This window comes from Tursiops truncatus, chromosome 9 (assembly GCF_011762595.2).
Source record: "Tursiops truncatus isolate mTurTru1 chromosome 9, mTurTru1.mat.Y, whole genome shotgun sequence".
In the NCBI taxonomy this organism is placed as follows: domain Eukaryota; kingdom Metazoa; phylum Chordata; class Mammalia; order Artiodactyla; family Delphinidae; genus Tursiops; species Tursiops truncatus.
Window position 1 is genome coordinate 19,552,216 of NC_047042.1, and position 23,124 is coordinate 19,575,339.

The 23,124-nt window shown below is 39.2% G+C and overlaps 1 protein-coding gene across 1 annotated transcript in view; it reads left to right on the plus strand.

The window, feature by feature from the left end:
- The window catches only part of RELN (reelin), a 516,016-nt gene that overhangs the window by 403,679 nt on the left and 89,213 nt on the right, over window positions 1–23,124 (plus strand). Inside the window, exons 25-31 of the mRNA XM_033862920.2 lie at window positions 358–563; window positions 3,187–3,358; window positions 3,843–4,043; window positions 8,912–9,144; window positions 16,756–16,913; window positions 18,128–18,335; window positions 20,019–20,095. Of these exons, the coding sequence (XP_033718811.1) occupies window positions 358–563; window positions 3,187–3,358; window positions 3,843–4,043; window positions 8,912–9,144; window positions 16,756–16,913; window positions 18,128–18,335; window positions 20,019–20,095 (1,255 nt within the window). The remainder of the gene's footprint in view (window positions 1–357; window positions 564–3,186; window positions 3,359–3,842; window positions 4,044–8,911; window positions 9,145–16,755; window positions 16,914–18,127; window positions 18,336–20,018; window positions 20,096–23,124) is intronic.

Below are 23,124 nucleotides of genomic sequence, written 5' to 3' on the forward strand. Positions count from 1 at the left end.
ATTTCAAAGTATGTATGTGGTCTTTCTTCTCCATGACTCTGCCTGGAGGAGATTTCCAAAGCGAATGCTGGGAGTGTTTTCATTAAAATGAATTTTGCTTTATTATTAAAGACTTTTCAGTACCCTTTGGTGGAATTAGCAGTTCTCAAGGATCTCATAACCGAATCTGGGAGTCAGTGATGTAGAGACTAATAGAATGGATCCAGGAGCAGTTAAATGGCATAACCTGCTCCTCTCAACAATAAATGAGAATAAGATCATCTCCACATAGTGCTAGGATGCTCATATGAATTTGAAACGGAAACAACTAATTGCTCCCAGATAATTGAATCTGTGATTTTTCTGTTCTTCCAAAAGGCTGGAAAAAGACGGTTGGTGAGCTGGGATCTGGATACTTCCTGGGTGGACTTTGTCCAGTTCTACATACAGATCGGTGGAGAGAGTGCTGCGTGCAACAAGCCCGACAGCAGAGAGGAGGGCATCCTTCTCCAGTACAGCAACAATGGGGGCATCCAGTGGCACCTGCTGGCAGAGATGTACTTCTCAGACTTCAGCAAACCCAGGTAACCAGCCCCAATCTCCTTCCAGTGCAATAATAATTATTATCTCCTTGATTATTATTAGGCCTTACCATACTAATACCCCTGTTTTGCATTTTACAACTGAACCTTATTTTATTGGAAAAAAATTATTGAAAAATATGTAGATCCAATTCTTACAAATTAAATATATTTTAGATATAATACTTACAATAGAGCTATTTTGTAGATTGAAGGTTCATAAGTTCATTGTTTTAAAACATTGAGTTATTTCAAGGTGACATAACTCTCCATAATATAACACAATTAGATATGCAGACAGACCAACGCAAAGCATTTCTTCTAAGGCACACAGGGGGAGAGGTGGAAACCAGAGAAGAGGCAACTAGGTCTAACAAGAGTCATAACATCCAAGGAGAGAGTCAGGGATGGTGGGTGGGAGATGGAGCCTGGTGAGATTCCCCCCATACAGTAGAAGGGGAATTGATAATGGGGCCAAACTGGTTTAAACAACAGTTTGAAACTATTCAAATTATTTTTTCCAAGTAATAGCATTGTCCATCTGGAAATTACTGAGAATTCAGTAAAGCAACTAGAGTACTGTATAGACAAACAAAAATTCACTAGCTTTTTCAAATTCCAGAGATATTCCATTTTTATTTAAGGGAGTTTTTCTTTAGGGGTTATTTCATCACGTTCTCAGAGAGTTCTATGACACTAAACTGGTTAAGAAATTCTGAATTGGAAGATATCAGAAGAAGACCCCATGATGGCAAATACATAAATAAATATAAGTTTAAGAAACAATACTGAGAATCTCTGTAAAGGAAATGATAAAACTTCAAAACTTCCTTCAGAGATATAAAAGAAAACAAATAAATGGAAAATAATACGGCATCCCTGGATAGGAAAACTGAACATTGTGATATGAAGAAATCTCTTAATTTACATTTAATGCTATTCCAGTCAAAATCTTAGTGGCATGTTTTGGGGGGAAGCTTTATATCTGGAAATATAAACTGGCAAAAATAGTTTAAACTTTTGACAAAATATAGAGGGATGCCCTGCACAATATTAAAACATATTGTATAAGCTACAGTATTAAAGTGGAATGATACCAGTGCATGGATAGAACAATCAAGCCAAATAGATGACCCAGAAATTGACTCAGATATCTGTACAAACATATGTGAAAAAAAGACACATCAACTATCAATGATAAAGAAATGGTTATTCAATCAAATGGTGTTAGAAAAAAATGGGTAGGCTCTTGGGGAAAAGTACCTATTTAGATTATCACCTTACATCAGCAAAAACTGTTAAAGACTGGTTAAAGAGTTAAACACTTAGGTTGCTATCTGATCTTGGAAAAAGACCTGAACTTTCTAAACATAAGTTCAACGCAAGAATTAACAAAGAAAAGGACTGCTTACACAGAAATATACTACATACAGATGTAAAACTACATACACATGTAACACATATATTTCAAAGAAAACAGAAAAAAAATGAAAAGAAGGAAAGCAAACTGAGAAAATATATGCAACAAATACGAGAAATAGAGGATCAGTGTTCCTGTAAAGAGCTTATACAAATTATCAAGAAAAACACTAAGATCCCAATAGAAAAATGGGGAAAAGGAATGAGTAGATGTTACACAACAGGGAAGACATATGTTTAATAAAATGTGATTAATATCCAACCTCTGTGGCAATAAAAAAGATACCATTTTTCAACAGTCAAATGGTCATTTTTTAATGACAACACCAAGTGCTCTCTCCACATGGAGCAGCAAGACAGGTCCTCTCATGTCATCCTGCAAACCATCATGACCCTCCCAGAAAGGAATTTGGAAAAATCCAGAGCCTTAAACGTGTCCAGTTTATTTGACCTGGTAATTCCATTTCTAAGAATCTTCCCTAAATAAATAAACTGAGGTATACATAGAGCTTTATACATAAAGATTTTTCATCACAGAATTACTTATAATAAGGAAAAGTGAAATAAATACTAGCACATCTGTGTGATGAAAAATTATATAAACGGTAAAATGATCTTAAGAACTTACTTTATTGACATGAGAATGTGCTTATGATATAATGTTAAGTTTTAAACTGTAAGATACTGAATCATACATATATCTCACCTATGTAAAAGATTACATGCTTTAATGATATACATCAAATTGTTAACAGAGGCCAACCCCATGTGGTAGCTTATGGGTGATTTATATTTCATTTTTAATGCTTATTTATGTTTTCCCCCAATAAGTAAGAACTGCCTTGAAAAAATTGTAATGCTATTTTAATGCAATAACATACAAAGGAACAGCTTTTTCTTAAGGGTTTCTTTAAAATATTATGGCCATTGTCATAGTAGTCAAAAGACACTGTTCAATGAATCAAACGCAGTTGAAATATTTGCCTCCGACAGATACAATTCCAAACGGAAAAACCAGGATCAGGACTAAACTTGCTTACAACTTTCAACCTCTTGTCTTATCTGTCTAAACTTAGAAACTTTACAAAAATACCAAGAGATCAAACAAAACATAACTTTCTCTTGTTGCTACTCGTGTTATTTTAACAGTTGCTAACAAAAACAACGCTTTTCCTTTCCCAACGCTAAATGATTTGCTTTTATGCAGATTTGTCTATCTGGAGCTGCCAGCTGCTGCCAAGACCCCTTGCACCAGTTTCCGCTGGTGGCAGCCTGTGTTCTCAGGGGAGGGCTATGACCAGTGGGCAGTCGATGACATCATCATTCTGTCCGAGAAGCAAAAACAAATCATCCCAGTTGTCAACCCAACTTTACCCCAGGTACTTCTCATTATGTCTGAACTCCAAGAAGACATAGAATGGTAAAAGAGGATGGGATCAAATAACTACTCACTCCCCCAAAGATTTAGTGCTTGACACTTGAACACGTAGTTTAGTTTTCTGTGTTTGCACTTAACTTTTTTACCTCTCTATGCTACTAGTTCATAGATTATTTTGATGTTAAAAAAACAAAACAAAACAAAAAACAAGACTAGAAAGTTTGGCCAAGTCATTAAATATGATTATTAGTGTGTTTATGAAATGATTAGATACACAGTGGCAAAATATATTCAGTTGTTAAATAATCAGGAGAAAAAGTTCATGGCAGTTTAAAAAACAAAAAAAATGTTAATTTAGAGAGTCTGCTGTATTTTCCTAGAAACACAAGTAGTACATGGCCCTGCATGTCATGAACTGAAAATTCCTTTCTTGTTTTCAAAGCTACCAAATTGCCTTTCTGTGTTGTTTGTGTTGTTCCTATTAGAACTTTTATGAGAAGCCGGCTTTTGATTACCCTATGAATCAAATGAGTGTGTGGTTGATGTTGGCTAACGAAGGAATGGTTAAAAATGAAACTTTCTGCTCTGCCACGCCATCAGCCATGGTGTTTGGAAAATCAGATGGGGATCGATTTGCAGTAACTCGAGATTTGACGCTGAAGCCTGGATATGTGCTGCAGTTTAAGGTATTTATGCACAAACTTCTTGCAGGTTAAGGAGCAGCCATCTTCCAGATTTATAAATGAAATTCACAAAGAACACAAAATATTCATATTCTAGTAAAGTAGGGACTCATCTGAACAAAGTTGCCAACAATCTTAGAATGGCAAAGCTTTTTAGCTCTACCCATAAGGGAAACAGCTTGTCAGTTTTTAATGAGCCCCAGGAGTTGTGGCTATGTCATTGTATTTCTTTAAGGGCTCATGGAACTCTACCAGAATTAAAAAGAAAGATGACTTTGAGGATTTCAATCTGATTGTGACTTAATACACGCTTCTGAATGGTAATGGAAAAGTTCTCCTTTTCAGCTTACCAGTGCTTTTTGGACTCATGAGTAATTTTATGTTTTTACTATGGGGTTTTCAAACAATTTCTCTTCCTTTGATTGAGTAAATTTTTACTTTAATTTTCATTGTTCTCTTAAAAGCTGCTTGTTTTCTGTGCTGTGATAACATGTCAATATGTATAACAAGTATTTACTTTGACAAGCTCTTTTTTCAGAACCCTAATCAAAATTTCATTGTGTTTGTAATAAAATCCCATTGGTGAATTCTGGGGTTGAAAGTAATGCAGTTTCAATGAGCCGGCACAACTACATGGTCCTTGCATAATGGCAGGATGCAGATGCTAAATAAGTTACAAATGGAATTATTAAAGAGATCAGATGTTTACAGGAAGCTCTTCAAATATAATTTCCAGAGGTCTGTAAACAAGTCAGTCATAAATAAGATGATTAGTGAAGTGCTGTCCTTCTCTGTTTAGATTTTGATGCTAAATTGCCATGGAAAGAACACTCATAACAGTATATGACTCTATATTAATTTGTTGGTACTGCCTAAAATGGGAACAAAATAACACCAATAGCAAATACATTGCCAGAATAATATGCTCTTTCTCATCTTGCACGTTTTCTAATTAATTAGTCACAAAATCATGATAGTGTGTAGGTGTTGAACTCTGCAAGGTGGTATTCTGAAGTTTAGAAATCTAAATAGAGAAAACATTACTAAATGTTTCAAGTACTTAAACAACCAGCAACAATGCATAATGCCTAAGAAAAGTCTCAATTCTCAAATCACACCAGCAGAAAACTGTTGATTTGTGGCTATCAGTTGATAATAGATATGTAATATGAGTGATTTGGGGATTGATAATTAATGTATATTTGGGATCTGTAATAAGAACTTGGTGTTATTTTTACAAAAGGCACGGTGCTGGTAAAGTTTTTGTGACTGCCTGCCATGTGTCAACACTAAGCTCTAGGAATAGAGAGATGAGAAATATAGCCCAAGCCCTTAAGGAGCTCAGAAACTAGCAAGTGAGCCAGAAAAGTGAACAGTTGCATTACAGTCGCTGGAGTGCTGTGGTAGAGAGAGCCTCTGATACTATAGGAGTACCTGACATAGTTCCTGGCATGTGGCAGCTGCTCCAAAATTATCTGCTGGTTGAATAAATGGATGGATGGATGGATGAGTTGAAATTGGAAGTTTCTGGAAATACAGAGACTTAGCCAGTTGAAAAGTGGAGAGGGTGGGGGGATTCTAGTTAGAGGGAACAGAATGTGCAAATATGTGAAAATACATGAAAGTGCAAGTGAGAATGGAAATGTCAGAAATTTAAGGAGTTTGGAGTATTTGCCACAGAAATAAGAGATGAGGTTTGTCCTAAAGGGCTTTATATGATACTCTAAGTCACTTGGATATTAACCCAAGAGCGATGAGTCATGGAAGATGTTTAATACATTGAATGTAAAAATCAGACCTGTGTTTTAGAAAGATCATTCTGTTGACTTAACAGGAGGGAAAACTGGAATCAACAAGTACATTCATTCATTTATTCAGCAAATATTTGTAAAGCATCTACTATGTTCCGGGCTCAGTTCTAGGCTATGAGAATAACTAGGAATAGAGAGTTTGACTAGGGTGGTGTAGGATAATTACTATTTTGTAAAAGGTTGTCAAGTTAGCCTCACTAATAAAATAAGTTTTAATCTGAGACCTGTGAAAAGTGAAGGAGGGAGTCATGCAGCGAGCACTCCAGGCACAGAGAACAAAAACGACAAAAGCCTTGAAGTAGGAGTGTGCTTGGAAAAGTTCAAGAAACCAGAAGGATGCCACTGTGACTAGAGCAAAGTGAGGAAGGGGAGACAGGTAGAAAAAAATAAGATCAGACTTTGACTTCTGCTCTAAATAAAATGGCTAGCAGAAGAGTGACATACTCTGACTTAGGCTTTTAAAGAATCACTCCAGGGCTTCCCTGGTGGCGCAGTGGTTGAGAGTCCGCCTGCCGATGCAGGGGACACGGGTTCGAGCCCCGGTCCGGGAAGATCCCACATGCCGCGGAGCGGCTGGGCCCGTGAGCCATGGCCGCTGAGACTGCGCGTCCGGAACTTGTGCTCCGCAACAGGAGAGGCCACAACAGTGAGAGGCCTGTGTACCGCAAAAAAAATAAAAAAGAATCACTCCAGTGACTGTGTTGCGAGTACACTGGCAGAGCCAAAGGCAGAGATAGAAAGACTGGCTGGGCAACTATTGTGGTGATCCCAATAATAGATGATGGGAACTTGGACCTGTGGGATAGCAGAGGAGGCAGAGAGAAGTACTCAGATTGTTGGGCATATGTTGAGTAGAGTGAGGATGCTAGAGCAGTCATCAAAGTAAGAAATGAGGAGGCCAGATTAAGGTGAAGCCTGGGATTATGAGATAAATGGATGGGTCTGAAAGATGTTAAAGGTGAGTAGTCTACAGGTTTGGGTGACCTATTGGGTGATAAAATGGATTCTAGAATGACTCCCACATTTCTACCTCCAGTCACTGAAATTGCAAATATAGGATTTAGGGATGCCTGTGGATTGCTGAAGGGCAGATGTACAGGAAGTAGTTATGTACATTGTGCAGAGAACCTGAGAGCGACCATATCTGGGAGTCATAGGGATTCAGAAGGAATCTGAAATTATGATTGTGAATGAGATTAGGACGCAAGTATGAAGTAAAAAGATAAGAAAACCAAGAACTGCATTCTAGAAGACATCAACAGTTAAGAGGCAGGTCAATTAAAAAAAAAAATCACAAAGATGTCACAGAACTGAAAGTTCCATCGACTTGCTTACTTTAGAAACAGTGGCAGTGATAATAAGTCTAAGACAAAAAGCTAAATAACTATGTGTGCCCAGTGTGGATGCTGTCACCACGTGCCAACCGAAGACTGTGCTTACTAACTGGTAATATAATAAAAGGGTTTGTGTTACAAAAGGTAATCAGGCATCTGAGAGGGTCAAGTCTTTATTTTCTTGACATTTAACTATGTAAACTTGGAGAAATGAATCACAATAAAATTGCCATTGGCCACATTTTTAAATCCTTCTGAGAGCCGCTTTCTAGCTCTGAGCATGGAATTAAGGAAAATATGGAGTCTTCCTTTTTTGAAAGACTGGCTCAAGCTACCTTATAGTCACAAAGATGAGCTGGTTGGCCCTTGAACTCTGACCCAATGTTATTTGCCTATGGGCCTACCTTTCCTGCGTCCTTTATTTTTTGGTCATGATTATGTTCTTTTGAGTTCTTCAATTTTTTTCTTTAAAATTTGACTATTCTTAGTTATAAAGTCTTTACAATAAAATTCTATGGTGGCACCAACCAACAAATGAAATAAGATATGAACAGATCATTTATATAAGATAGCATGTAATTAAATACCAGGAAAAGAGTCTGACATTTACAATTATCAAAAAATATAAACTAGGGGCTTCCCTGGTGGCGCAGTGGTTGAGAGTCCGCCTGCCGATGCAGGGGACACGGGTTCGTGCCCCGGTCCGGGAAGATCCCACATGCCGCGGAGCGGCTGGGCCCGTGAGCCATGGCCGCTGAGCCAGCGCGTCCGGAGCCGGTGCTCTGCAACAGGAGAGGCCACAGCAGTGAGAGGCCCGTGTACCGCAAAAAAAGAAAAAAAAAAAAAAAATATATATATATATATATATATATAAACTAAAACAGTAATACAATCATTTATTAATTATAATAATATTGAGTGCTGTGTAAAACTGATTCATTTGAACCCAGGTGATTCAAAATGAACACATATAAATAGGAAATTCAAAGTGTTTCTGCATTTTGATTCAGTAATACTACTTCTGGGTATTGATATGCTTCTTTATAAAGTTTAGAAGAGAAAACAAGAATAAAAATGGTTGTGCTAGGGCATTGGGATTTAGGTTGCATGTTTTTATAATTTTTTTTAGAATATTGTTAATCCTGTGATGACAATCATCTACACAAGTACACAGAAGAGTAATAGTTTTATTTCTGGATTGTGTTGCTTATTTGATGCTGTGACAAGAACTTAGCTCTTTCATCTAAGCTGAGAATGATTTCTTACTGAGCTTTTGTAAGAAACCAGAGTAAAATTGCTTGTTCCACTGAAAGCAGAGGACAGCTTCAGTAACCTTCATGTTCTGAAGAGGACAGCCCTTTATCGTCTGCTTCCCTCTGTTTATACCCTCTGTCTGGGAAAGCAAAAAAAAAGCAGTTTCTTGGCTTCCTATCTTTTGTCCAAGACTCCAGTCCCATCTGTGCTTCTCTCTTCGCTTCTATAATCTCAAGAAATCCACAAAATGGGCAACTGGTCCCGCTTTCTATTGAAAATCCCCTATTGCTTGCCTATACAGAGATTTCCAGAACCTTTGAAAGGGTCTTGGTTGGAATTGAGCTGCCTGTGTTTTATCATTGTAAATTTAGTGCAAACTCAGTAGAAAGAGCCCTGATGGCTGTAGCACCTAATTTGTTAAATGATGACTTGAAACCAAAAGCTTGTATAATTTTGTCTTTCCTTTTAACAGCTAAACATTGGGTGTGCCAATCAATTCAGCAGCGCTGCCCCAGTTCTTCTTCAGTACTCTCACGATGCTGGGATGTCCTGGTTTCTGGTGAAAGAAGGCTGTTACCCAGCTTCTGCAGGCAAAGGATGTGAAGGAAACTCCAGAGAACTGAGTGAGCCCACCCTGTATCACACAGGGGACTTTGAAGAATGGACGAGAATCACCATTGTTATTCCAAGGTCTCTTGCATCCAGGTAAAGTGACCATTCTTATTATGTGCCATAGTTGCCATTTCTGAGGACCATATATTTATCTCAGTATCTTCATCTCATTTATCTCAATAACCTAAGAGAATTCATAAACTCTAGCTGTAAGGACTCTTGAGGAAATGACGCTCATACTTGTGAAAAAGTTCACTCGCTCGCTCATCCATTCATTCATTCAACAAATATTTATTGAGCCACCCTACCTGTGCCAAGTTCTGTTCTGGGCACTGGATTACAGCCCTGAACAAAAGATGTTTAAAAGCTAAGGGAGTTATAAGGCATTATCGTATCAGACTTTCACTATATAGAGATTTGTGATAATGTAATGCCTCCTTAAATAGACAATTTGAGATATCTTACAATATAAAAGATCCCTTTAAATGACCATTAAGATAAATAATTAAATCAATAGGGGAAAAGATTTAAAATCAATTGACAGAAGAATGAGATAAATGGATCAAGAACTTGAAGCAAATTAGTTTCAGTAATAGGGCAACAAATTTAACTCTTAGCTTCCTGGCAGCTAGGACATAGTGTGGGAGGTCAGGGGATAGGGTCATTTGGTTCTCATTGTTGGGTAAAAAGAAAGAAAATACATATATTCTGACAATATATATCAGATATATATATCATATATTTCTACACTCAGTATTCTAGAATACCTTTATAGTACGTATATGTATCTTTGTGTCAGGTAGAGTAGGTAACGTGAAAATCAGTGTTTTAACTCTATAGTTTTTCAAAAGATGAAGCATTCTTCAAGTAGACACTTCTTAATTGAATCCTAGAACATAACATTCAATTGTGACTCAGTCAAAGCATTTCTGTGCAGAGCTGAGATGGTATAAGAAGACTACTGGCACTGCTGGTGATGTAAATTAATATATGGTTGAGATACTCATTAGTGCCATTCATCAATACTTCCAGCTTACTTCCTTCCTGGAATATGATAGGATTATACTTTCCCCACACCCTTTAAAGTTTGGCATTGCCAGGACTTCCTTGGTGGCGCAGTAGTTAAGAATCCACCTGCCAATGCAGGGGACACGGGTTTGAGCCCTGGTCTGGGAAGATCCCACATGCCATGGAGCAACTAAGCCCACAAGCCACAACTACTGAGCCTGCGTGCCGCAGCTACTGAAGCCTGTGCGCCTAGAGCCCGTACTCCTCAACAAGGGAAACCACCGCGATGAGAAGCCCGCGCATCGCAACGGAGAGTAGCCGCCGCTCGCCACAACCAGAGAAAAAGCCCGCACACAGCAACAAAGGCCCAGTGCAGCCAAAAATAAATAAATAAATAAATAGATAAATGAATAAATTTATATAAAAAATAAAGTTTGGCGTTGCCTAATGAAATGTGAGTGGAAATTAAACATATGACTTTCAGAGTTCATGTGCATTTTGCTATCTTCTCTGCTTCATGAAAGCCTCTTTTGAGATGAAGCTTACATCAGTCTGGGTCCTTGAGTGTCTACAATCAACAGACTTTCTTACAACCTATACTGGACATTATAGCATAAGCAAAAAATAAACTTTTGTTGGGTTAAGCCGCTGAGATTAGGGGCTGCATGTTACCCTGGCAACCTATCTCATCCTGACTGATACAGTGATAAAAGCTAGAAAATCTATAGGAGTGGCTTACTTCTAATGTTTGTAGAGACCATTCTGTCTATAATCTTTCACCTAATTGATCACCAAATTTGCATCTAGCTGGGTATGCTGCTTGTGTTCATCTGCCTCCCTCAGTACTTAGATGTGCATACCTCCAAAAATTACACCTTAGACGTTGGTACACAGACTTCCCAAATGGGTAAGAAGTATGGTCAGGATGTATAAGTTTGTGTGGTAATCTACTAAACTTTGGAACATAATGTTTAAATGCCAGCTGTTCCAAGAAATGGTTTATCAGTCAGTGGATCCAAGTCAACTTATAAGTAATTTTTTGTCTTTACATGCCAGTGTACTTCGTTATGTATCAAAGAGGGACTCAAATGATTTGATGTGTATGTGGCAGAGTTGATGAGTTGACCTTCTTTAGTGAAATTTAATAATTTGACTTGCATTCTGCTTTAGTCAGGATACAGGCCCAGTTACTATAACAGAGAAACAAATACAAATGCTTAACAAGACTTAAACTAGTTAGAAATCCATTCTTTCTTGCATAGTGTCCACAGGTGAGGACTTCAGAGTTTACAGAGTGTCTCTGCCATTCTGAACACACAACTTCTATCTCTGGATCCAAGGCAGCTATTCCAGACCATGTCATCTCTTAACCAGTGGAAGGCAAAAAGATCAGGAATGCATAGACGCATTACTTTTTAAAAATCATCTTTATTCCTTTTTCATATTCCTCAGTACAGCCTAGGATAATATTTGTACAGTTACCTATTGCTATGCAACATCCCTCTCCAAAACTTAGTGGCTTAAGACAACAGTGGTTTATTATTTCTCATGGTTTTATGGAATTGGCTGGGTATTTCTTCTGCTGGTCTCTCCTAAGCTTTATAATGTAGCTGCATTCAATTGGTAGCTTGATTAGTGTCTGGGATTAGTAGGACTTTTCTCTCTAAGTGGTCCTCATCCCAGTATCCGTCCCAGTATTCATAACAGTTTCCACAGTTAGGTGGTTCCAAGAGAACAAAAGTAGAAGCTGCAGGACCCTGTCTTCTTTGCCACATCCTAGTGGTCAAAGCAAGTCACAAGGCCAGTCCAGATTCAGAGGGTGAGAAAGCAGACTCCCCTTTTTGATAAGAAGTGCAGGGAAGTCTTGTAGAAGAAGATTTAGTATGATCCATTGGGGGTCATTATTGTAACAACCTACCATATTTTGTCCTAGCCCTAATGACTCACATGTCTCCCCCAGGCAGATGTACTCACTTTCCTCCCAAAACCCCCAAACGCTCATCTCATCACAGCATCAGGTACTAAGTCACTGATTTCATGATTTCTATCAAGTCAGAGTTCCCTGGATATGGCTCCTCTTGACCCATTGACCTATGACCTAAAGAAACAAGTTATCCACCCCACCCATTACCCAACATACAACAGTGAGACAATGACAAGATAAACACAATAGACACCCCAACTCAAAAAAAGAGTAAAGAATGGGAATCACATAGCAACCACTGGCTCATAGGGATTCTGAAAGCTAGCAAGATTGTTGTTACTAGGGTTCCCTCCTCCAGGAGCAATGTCCAGGATAAGAAAGTTTTCTTGATTGAGATAATTCTGCTCCCTACGAGTGGCTCCCTAAGCTGTTGTTCTTCTCAGCTGTTGGTTCTACCCTCTAGGCTTCATCCTCTGAGACATCTGTCCATAAGAACATATCTGTGTTTGCAGCTAAATAGCCCTTTCATCCTGCTTGCTGCCCATTTCAAGCTAGGTATGTAAAGTACAGCCCTTGTAATTCTCTCCTCCACCACTGCCTGCCTCTTCCCCATGCTTTTCTGAAACTGTGGCCCAACCACATCTCTTCCAAATAGACAAGTGCAGCATGCCATGAAGCCGGAGTGCATCAAGGGCTGCATCTTTGCTGCAATGACTAGGAGACCAGGATGCTGGAAGACATCACTGTGAAAGTAGCCAATAGAATCAGGAGACAAGGAACACACCTCTGGTGCAATACTCCAGAGCCAGATAATACAAAGTTGAATCTGAAACTGCAGTTTGTTTGACGCTGAGTGGAAACACCCGCTCGGTAAAGCCACATCTCAGAAATAAAAAAAGGTTGTCCTTAACATCACAAAGTGAGCCAAAATTTTGAGTCTCCCAATTTATCAATATTTTCTTGGACCTCAGCTTTTGGAAGAAGAAATCTTGTTCATTAGCATCTGGCTTCGTGGTTCATTTGAATACCGTCCAGCTTGCTGGTGGATGGCATTTGTGATGGAGAGCTCTCTGCTACAGAATAGTAAATATGTTTCTACTTCAACCCAAGTAAATGAGCTGTTGTTGTTTCTTCTGCAATATGTTAAACTCAGATATCTCCAAATGCAGTGTTGGAAAGCTGAGAATTCTAAGTGTGAAAATTGTTAAAGTTTGGACCTATTTTGCCACAAGGCAACATGCTTGTAATAGTTACTAAAACATTGCTCTTTGACGAATATTTCGAAGCTGATTTTCTCAAAGGAGCAGTTTGTGCTCATGTTAAGTCTCTTGGTTCTTGCTTACAGAGGAGAGACACTGGTGGTGGTAAATATGTGCTGGTACATCCCTCCTGACTGTCTCCCCAGCCACACAGCATGCCCCTCAGCCTGCTCTAGGCTCCCTGTGCAGAATGCAAGAAGTCGATGTCTCTGGAAAGGACTAGAAACACCGTTGCTTACTATGCTGCAGAATGTCTCCTCCACCACCACCTATCACAGGACAAGCAGGTGCACACGCACCTTCCTGGTTTGAGAGACAGATGCAACACCCCTCTGAAGTGTGGTGGTGGAAGGGAGAGGGGTAGAAACTGGTTCTCCTGGTCACTCAGGCATCCTTTGAACAAAGGTGGCAGTTGGGGAAGAGAACAAAGAGAGAGAGAGTCTTACCTTTTATTTCTTCCTTATCTAGAACATGCAGGGCAAAGGGGAAGTTTTGTTCAATGATATGAATAGTCGAATTGCACTCTGGTTTATTTCTAGTTAAATTACATAAGATTAAATTCTGTCTTTTCCTCAATCATCACGTCCTATAACACCTTCCCAGAGCTTCCTGACTGTCAGGTCAAAGACCTCTAAGACTCATGCTCTCCTGGCTCTATGTCCTTCTTAATGGTGATAGTTATCAGAGTTGCACGTTTACATTTCTTTGTGCAGGGGTTTGATTAAATGTGTCTTCTCATTCAACTGTGGGCATCGTAAAGGTAGGAACCATGCAGGAATTCTGCTCCCCATCATGTGCCCAGCCCTGGCACCGCCTGGCATGTTATAGGCACTTGTAAATGCTGGTTAAATGAAGAATAAGGACCAGCAACAGGTGATTAGCTAATTGAAGACACCTCCCTTTCTAAAATGTTTTCCAAAATAAATTCAGTGCTGCTCAGCAAGAAATCATTGTTCTGCATTCTGCTGTGTCCCCTTGAAAAGATATGAATAGCACATGTACACATGTGCACACACACATTCATAATATTAATCATTTTAAAGCTACATCTCCTCTATTTAAGAAAAAAAAGATTAACTATGTGGAATCTAGACATGCTATTAGCTAACTTCGGCCTACTTATTTCCTCCCTTCTTCCGATGGTCTATGATTATGTTTTTCTGTAAATTCCTTACTCGTTCTTCCTCTTCTTCAGGCAGCCCTAAGGTTGCTAAATTACTTGTGCTCATTTCCAAGCTTGTGCTCCTAAGAGAACAGAAAAGCAGTAGGCATCAGGAACCAGGCATAACTTGGAGAAATGGAGATAAAGCAAAGCTTGTTTATGTCATGATCAGTGAAATCTTTGTTGCTTTGATTTGTACCTTCCAACTAAAAGCCAACTAACAAAGATTAAAAGAAGGAAAAGGTGCCATCTCTTGCCCTTTCACTCTGAAATATGGGCTTCCAGCTAGGACTCTCAGCAATAATTCACCATGTCCTGGACACCTTATTAATCAAATGATTAGTCATTTTGCTTTTTTAAAACTTTATTTAAATATGGATGCCTTAATACTGAGCTCCTGAAGTCTTTTGCCTTCTCAAGTATCTAACAGCCTACTCTGTTTCTTGGGTCTATAGCAGCCTTAGAATCTACAAACAAGGGTGCCTCATCTCTCTGGCCAGACCAGACCTTGATTATTTTATTTTTATAATGACAACTACAGGACCCCAAGAATCAGAAATGAGTCAAAGGGCTTTACTTACCCTTCACTCCCTATCGAATTACCAAAGCTTCTAGAATTCTACCTACAGTTGGGATTCTTCAACTTTCTGAATGCTTCTGGGGCTCAGTCTGAACTTGCTTCTTCCATGAAACAGAACAGTTGATAGAGAGATGCCCTCATCTTGCCCAGGTGAGAGAGCCTAGGTGAAGAAAAGAAATTATTCTTACCCCTTTTTTCACTTTCCATGTGGCGGAAATCATAGATCCATGTTTCTCTGGGTTCTATTTATATTATAGAAATGTAAAAGAAAAGGCAAGTATGACTTCTAATTAAAGAAGACTTCTATCAGGGAATTGGTATGTTTTCCTCTTTTATCATAGATATGCAGCTTATCTTCTGGAAGGGGCATAGAGGGCTTACCATTTTCTTATGAGCAATTGGCAAAAGATGCTGTTCATCAATTCCATTTATTTCCTTTGAAAGGAAAAATATCTTCACAGGCTAAATAATGTTACAACTTTATTGGGAGGAATTTTCCCAAAGCCCATGAGTTTTTTCTTTTCCTTTCTGTTTTTGCTCTGTTTTTCTAATCTTCAATTCAATTGTCTTTTTGCCTTAAAAAATAAGACCAATATATTTTGAATTATTTCCAAAGTAAATAAAAGATGTGTTCACCTTCCTCTTGACACAATGAAGAATGTGTTAAGACTTGCATTAGTTGAAACCTAGAAAACAACATCGTTAGTTACATTTGCAAATTTGCTAAAAGTAGGTAACTTAAAATAATGAAAAAAAGCCAGGGTTATGATTCAGTGTTGCCAAATTACCAAAGCTATTTGAAGAGCCAGAAAGAAATGCATTCTGATACTGCTGTATTATTTTCACAATAATAGAGGGGAAAAGGAACCTTTGTCTACAGTTATCTTTGACAATCTTCATTAATCTTTAAGATTTTTTATTCTTGTTTACTAAGAAACTGAATTCACTCAAAAGTCTATAAATATTGGCAGCAGAATTAACTGGTATCCAGATAACCTAATCCATCTTCCCTCTTTAATGTTAGTAGAACTGAGAAGGAAGAGGTGTTTTCTTGGTATGAAATTATAGATGTGTGTGGATTTCCATATATTTGAAAAGAAAAGAGATGTGTTGAAGGGATTGGAAAGGTTAGAAAGCAACTGGGACAAGTTTTAGTTTGGCAACCTCACAACTGTTGTGGGGAAAATAGGACTGGGCAGTAGCCCAGGCCACTGGTGTTCCAGGGTTTTGAAGCACTGGGACCAGGTCCCTCTTTTGTTTGTTGGCAGTTACCAGTGTTCATTGGCAGCCCAGCTGGTTGCTAAGAGTTTATAGAATGAGCATCTTGGAGATTTGAAGGTAAGAAGAAGAGGCAACAGGTGGGAATAGAGCTGTCAGTACGAACTGGATCTGTCCTCCCGGAATCATGAGAATGGCAAATAGCCAGAGTCCTCTCATTTGTCCTAACAAAGACCATTCTGTTTGATGGTTTCAAAGATTCCCAAATAGCCTCTTAAAATGTACAAGCAAAAACCTATATAATATGTTTCTGGCCATCAGAATCTTCTTTATCTGATTTTCCTGATATTGAAATATTTATGCTGAAGAAAAAAATCAAGAAGTTTTGAGAAAGATCTGAGAAACACCGTATGAAGGTGAAGTGACCAATCAAGTGAATGTGACTTCCAAATAAATATTAAATCTCTCTTGAGTTTTTCTGAAACGTTCTGTATTTCAGTGCTTTGCTATGAGATACTGGTACAAGAAACACCTGTGCTGTTTTTCCCAACAGTAAGACCAGATTCCGTTGGATCCAAGAGAGCAGCTCACAGAAGAATGTGCCTCCCTTTGGTTTGGATGGCGTGTACATATCAGAGCCTTGTCCCAGTTACTGCAGTGGCCATGGGGACTGCGTTTCAGGGGTGTGTTTCTGCGACCTGGGGTATACCGGTAAGGCTGCAGACATGTCTGATGATTTGTTTGTAAAATATTCGTCTCTAGTTACTATATTTCATGTCACTTCTTCCAAGGAAATAGATTCTGAGTTTATTCTTCTTTAAGTCCTAATTGTAGGAATTTGTAACCCAGGCAAATGAGGTGCTGAGATATTTTGTAGTTTTGAACTGCCTAAGAAGGAAACGCATGACAACACAAATTTCATTCCTAAAGTATATTTATTTATTATTAATAGTAAAAATAATTAACATCGCTTGAGTCCGTACTTCATGCCAGGCACTATAGTAGGTGTTTTTATTTCACCTCATTTAATTCTAGCAATAAATAACCCTATAGTGTAGTACTGTTATTGTCCCTGTTTACACTTGAGGAAACTGAGACACAGAGAGGTATAGTAACTCTCCCAAGGTCACAAAGCTAGGAGCTGCTGGAGCTGGGCTTCAAACCCTGGCAGCCGAGCTCTTAACCACTTGGCTGCCTGTGCTTTTTACATTGCTTTTATACAAAATGTAATTGTATACATTTAAAGTAAAAATCAACTTATGAAATGATAAACCCAAGACTGCCAAAAGAGAACTTTACAAGAGAAGTATTTTCTGACCACAGTCACCCTTGGATGTTGCTACAAGCAAAATAAAAAGGAAGCTGAGATTAAAGAGTAAAATTGGAGAAAATATTATAAGCTCCGAAATCTTTTTATAGAATTTTTCCTGGAGGGAACTTCAAAGGATCCTTCCCAGCTTTTCAGTGCTCTGCCCTTCATCTGGTGCGTGACCAAAGACAAACATATGTTGTTGCAGGCCTTCTGTAGAGAGTGCTGTCACTCGTGGTTTCAGGGTGTTTCTTTTAAATCTGGGATTAACTCCCCTTATTGATCCACTAATACAAAGAACAAATGAACCAATTTTGTTGTGGACAAAATCTATTTCTCAGTTTACACAAATCCTCTGAGTAACAAGAATCATGGAAATGTGTGGTTCCTGATGTCTCTCTGTTTAAAAATTTAAAATTATAGGAGCAGAATAGTGTTTTTGATGTTAGAAGTGATGGCTGTATTTCAGACAGATGATTGGGAGATTCAGATTTTGATGTGGTTTCTTTCCCCTAACACCTGTGGCAATGCTTCTTTTGCCCATGCACTGAATGTAACTTCCAATGTCTCATGATTTTAACAAAACCTCTCTCCTGTGTATTTCTTTTCTCGGAAGCCACACAAGGAACCTGTGTGTCTGTTGTCCCTAACCACAGTGAGATGTTCGATAGGTTTGAGGGGAAGCTCAGTCCGTTGTGGTACAAGATAACCGGAGGCCAGATTGGAACGGGCTGTGGAACACTTAACGATGGCAAGTCTCTGTACTTCAGTGGCCCCGGAAAAAGGGAAGCAAGGACCATCCCTCTGGACACCAGGAATATCAGGTGAATAGTTAATTGGTATACTTCTCCATGAACATAGTACTTACCGTGCCATGTGTTCTAACCTACAACACTCTGTTCTGTTATTGAGGGTTTACATAGTAATGTTTCTCTATATAGATTCTGATATATAAAAATAAAGCATAACTTTATAATAAAATAGGCAGTTTCTGCAAAACTTATACTCCAATTCATTAATCAGCGTACAGTCATCACCAAGGCCTGTGTGTCTAATATATGTCAGCTTGGTTTTCTAAAGTTCTGTGTTATTATGAAAACTATTTGGTATTAATTTTAATATATGCCAGGAGAAACAAAGAATTTTTTTCAACTTTAAATTCTGTGTCCAAAAATGTCATGACCCCCATTTATCTAAGTTTATTTGTATTCACTTATTGAAAACTGTTCCAGAAATTTAAAATACCTACACTGACACCTACTGGTAAAATAAATAAATGCTTAGTTTTAAGGGCAAATGAAATAGTAGCACACCTAAAATAAAACTGTGCGTTTTTATTTTTAGTCAAACTATTTTAGAATTGGAAGAAAGGAAACCAAAGAAATGTTTGAAACTTTTAGACCTTCTTCTCACTAAAATCTGGGGTTCTGTGTCATAGTTTTTCTGCCTTCGATCTCTTTCCCTTCCTTCTGAGTCCTTGTCACAGAGGTGTGCCTGCCATGTAGGTTGGTTTACTGTGGGCTGAGGCATGGTTTACATCACACTGAGTGAGTGTCAGTTGTGAAAAATTAAACCATCTGAGTCTAAATCAGTAATACAGGTAACTATCTGGCCCTAAACAAATACAGCATTCAACTTTTTTTTTTTTTTTTAAACAATTTTTGTTGTTGTTGTTGGCTACATTGGGTCTTCGTTGCTGTGTGCGGGCTTTCTCTAGTTGTGGCGAGCAGGGGCTACTCTTCGTTGCGGTGCGCGGGCTTCTCACTGTGGTGGCTTCTCTTGTTGCGGAACACGGGCTGTATGCACACGGGCTTCGTAGTAGCAGCACGCAGGCTCAGTAGTTGTGGCACGTGGGCCCTAGAGCACGCGGGCTTCAGTAGTTGCGGCGCGTGGGCTCAGTATTTGCGGCACCTGGGCTCTAGGGCGCGCGGGCTTCAGTAGTTGTGGCACGCGGGCTCAGTACTTGTGCCTCACGGGCTGTAGAGCGCAGGCTCAGTAGTTGTGGCGCACAGACTTAGTTGCTCCGCAGCATGTGGGATCTTCCTGGACCAGGGATTGAACCCGTGTCCCCTGCATTGGCAGGCAGATTCTTAACCACTGCACCACCAGGGAGGTCCCAGCATTCAACTTTTTAATGTTAGATTTTTCCTCCTGAGTTTCCAAGGATAGTATCATCTCAATTTAAAGGAATTCCCATTTCAGTGATTTCATTAAATCATATCAGACTGTCACAATGAAGTGGAATTAAACTGTTTCCTTTTGTTTCAGTAATTATTCCAGAATAAAATTAATGGTCATATTAATTAACTTTTTCAAATGGTTACAGAATTAACTTACTATATAATCTTTGTAGTTTCTGTTTGTCATATGCCCTTCGAATTTAAAAGTAGTACCTAAGAATTATAGGAGTTTTACTTTTTAATGTGTCAAAATACAAAGGGCTAAATCTCTTCTGAGCTCATCTATTTGTAAGTAAACTGAAGTGTTTTGGGATTTTTTTCCCCCAGACTCGTTCAGTTTTATATACAAATTGGAAGCAAAACTTCAGGAATTACCTGCATCAAACCACGAGCTAGAAATGAAGGTAAGCTGCTATATTTCCATAGAAATTACAGTTACTACTAGCAAATTAGTTCTTTCTCCTCCCAAAGTTTGGCCGGGATTTTGTAAACTGATACACTACCTTAGATCATTCCTTCTCTTCTCTCCTCTATCAGTGAGTGGGTAACTACATAGAGCCTTGGTCTCTAAGATTCCTCATCCAGATCCTTAAGCCTGTAAACAGGGAAACCTGTTCCTTTATAACTTTACACGGGAGGAAACGAAATTGCAGAGACTCTTACATTCAGCACGGTTTAGGTCTAGGAACTTGTTTGCATAGGGTATTGCTGAATGCGGATCATACTCTGCTTCCCGCCCGTAAGCATCCTGAGGGTACTAGAATCCTTTGGTGGAAGGAGCAGTTCTTGTAGTAATAAACATGAACTTTTACTGAGTACCTACTATATGCAAGGCACTGTACCAAGTGTTTTATCTGTTAATGCATTTAATCCTCCCCATACCTCTTTGCCATAGGTACTATTATTTGTCCTATTTTACACATGTAGAAGCTGAGGCACAGACAGGTCAAGTAACTTACCCAAGATCATTCAGTCAGTAAGTAGATAAGCGGGGAGTCAAACCACTCATGCTGGCTCTAGAGCCTATGCCTTAACCACCATGCACATTGCCTCTCTCCTTGCCCAGAACTCTCCTCTCTCTAGGCATCCATACCATCTTCTGCCTCCATGATTCAGTGCTGAAAGAAATTCATAAGGCTTGAAACATACATAGATGGCCTTCAGTTGCTCTACAGATATGACGGATTCCTTAAGGGACCCCGCATATGAGTTGGTTCCTGGTACAAAATCCATGAGCTTCTCAGATAGGTTTTCCTCCAAACATTGACCTCGTAAATAGTATATGAAGAATTTTGCAGCTTCTAAGTTTGTTATTCTCTCAGGCATGACTATGTAAAACATATTGGCTTAAACACTATAGTACCTGTTAGTCAATAGAGCTACCAATAGCTCTGTTCATCAATTCTAAATGTCCTTGGCCATATCATCACTGAAAGCTTCCATGACTTTTTCTAAGTATCTCAGTACTTTTAGTCTAGTAATTATCCAGATAATCTGTTTACTGAAGCAGCAGTCTAGAAACTTATATAGACTATTTTGCATTTCCTAATCTCTTGACAAACATTTATTAAGAATCTGCTCTAAGCTAGACACAGTTCTAGGTGGCACCGATACAGTGTCACTGAAAGACGGATGCATCAGTCATGATGAGCTAGGTTATGCTGCAATAACAAACAACCCTTAAATCTCTGTGGGTTAAAACAAAAAGGATTTGTCCTTTGTGCTGCATTTTCCTCATGGGTCATCTGAGGTCCTCATTCCAGCACCCAGGATAATGAAACAGCTGCTGGGGAGCTTCTGGATGTTGCCAGCCACGTGGCAGAAGGAAAGAGAGTGTGTGGTAAAGGGAACAAGACATGCAGACTACCACATGCCAGGATGGGAAGAACTAGTGGGGCAATGATGAGCATAGCAGACAGAAGCCCTGCCCTTAAGGGAACTTACCTTCTAGTAAGAGGAGTCAGAAAATCAACGGTAATGAAAAGAAATAAGCAAGATGTTAGATTGATGGGCTAGACAGAAATAAATAAGCTGATGAGATGGAAAGTAAACTTATGCAGGGGCAGATGCAGATTTCGATAGAATGGTCTGGGAGGGCCCTCACTGAGGAAGTGACATTTAAATTGAAATCTAAAGGGTGAAAAGGAGCCAGCACAGGAGGAGCTCAGGGGAGGTTTTCCAGTCAGAAGAAACAGCAAAGGCCACGAGGTGGAAAAGAATTGTGGTATTGGAGGAACAGGAAGAAAGCCAAGTGGCCTGGGGCATGTGAAGGTCGAGGAGTGCTTGGGGGCGAGGGGCAGGGGCCCAGTCAGGCAGGACCTTGCTGGTCGTGGTAGGGAGGTGGGGTCGGAATCCACTGTCGTCAGGGAAACCAATTGGAGGCTTTTAGGTCAGGTAGTGACGTAACCTGATTTAAGTTTTTACAGGATCACCCTGCGGAAGCAATATGTAGTTCAAAGCAAAGGAGTATTTCTAGAGCACATTCTCCGCCCACACAGAGACAGGAGCTTTGAGGGATGCAAAGGTAGATGGGGTCCTGTCCCAGGACATTGCTAGCTGATTGGAGAGGTAGAGCACTTTAATGTTGTCCTTGACCCTTGTAATAAAATTATTATTTAAAAATAGTTTGTGGTTGGCACAGTGTAGCAACTGTGTGCATGTGCATATGTGCATGACTCTTTTGAAAATTACAAATCCGTACCCCTATTTGTATATGAGAAAAAAAGACCAACTCTGGCCAGAGTACAGTGGGAAGCATCCACTTGCTGACCTGAAGCTCTGCTCTATACTTAACCTCTGATTACAAATGCTCTTGTCTGCCCTGTTGGGCTTATTCCCTTAGGATTCCTTTAAGAACACAACTTTTTCTGGACCACTCTGAGCCATTTTCTTGAACTCACTGCTGCCTGTGTAATTTACATCCCACAGGCATTTCTCAGTCTTTTATTGAAAAGTGGTTGTTAAAATGTAAATCTGCCTAAATCCTTGAACAAATCTCTTCTAGTGATGAAAGTCACAATTTTTTACATACTCAAGCTGAAGCCTCAATTTACATATTTGGAATTAAAATCAAAATTAGGCTATCTTCAATAAGACTGGGAAGATTGTAGATGAAATTGTAATTTAAAAAGGGAAATGTTTTATGTTCCTTAAACACTCAGTAGATGAGCTAAGATGGCTTGGTGTATTCAGATGGACAGTGTTTAGATGACACAGCTGAAGAGGCTCAGCGATTGATATAAAATATGGATATTGCTGTTTCCCTGTCTTGCATTTCTCCATTCCTTCATACTTATCTGCAAGGCACTTCATTGTCCTGCAGAATTGGGGCCCTCATCTCTGTAGATCTTGTTGCTGCCTGAAGGTATAAGTGACACTCCTGAAAAAGTTAATGAGGAGAAAGGCAGCAAGAAGAAACCAAATGGAGTATGGA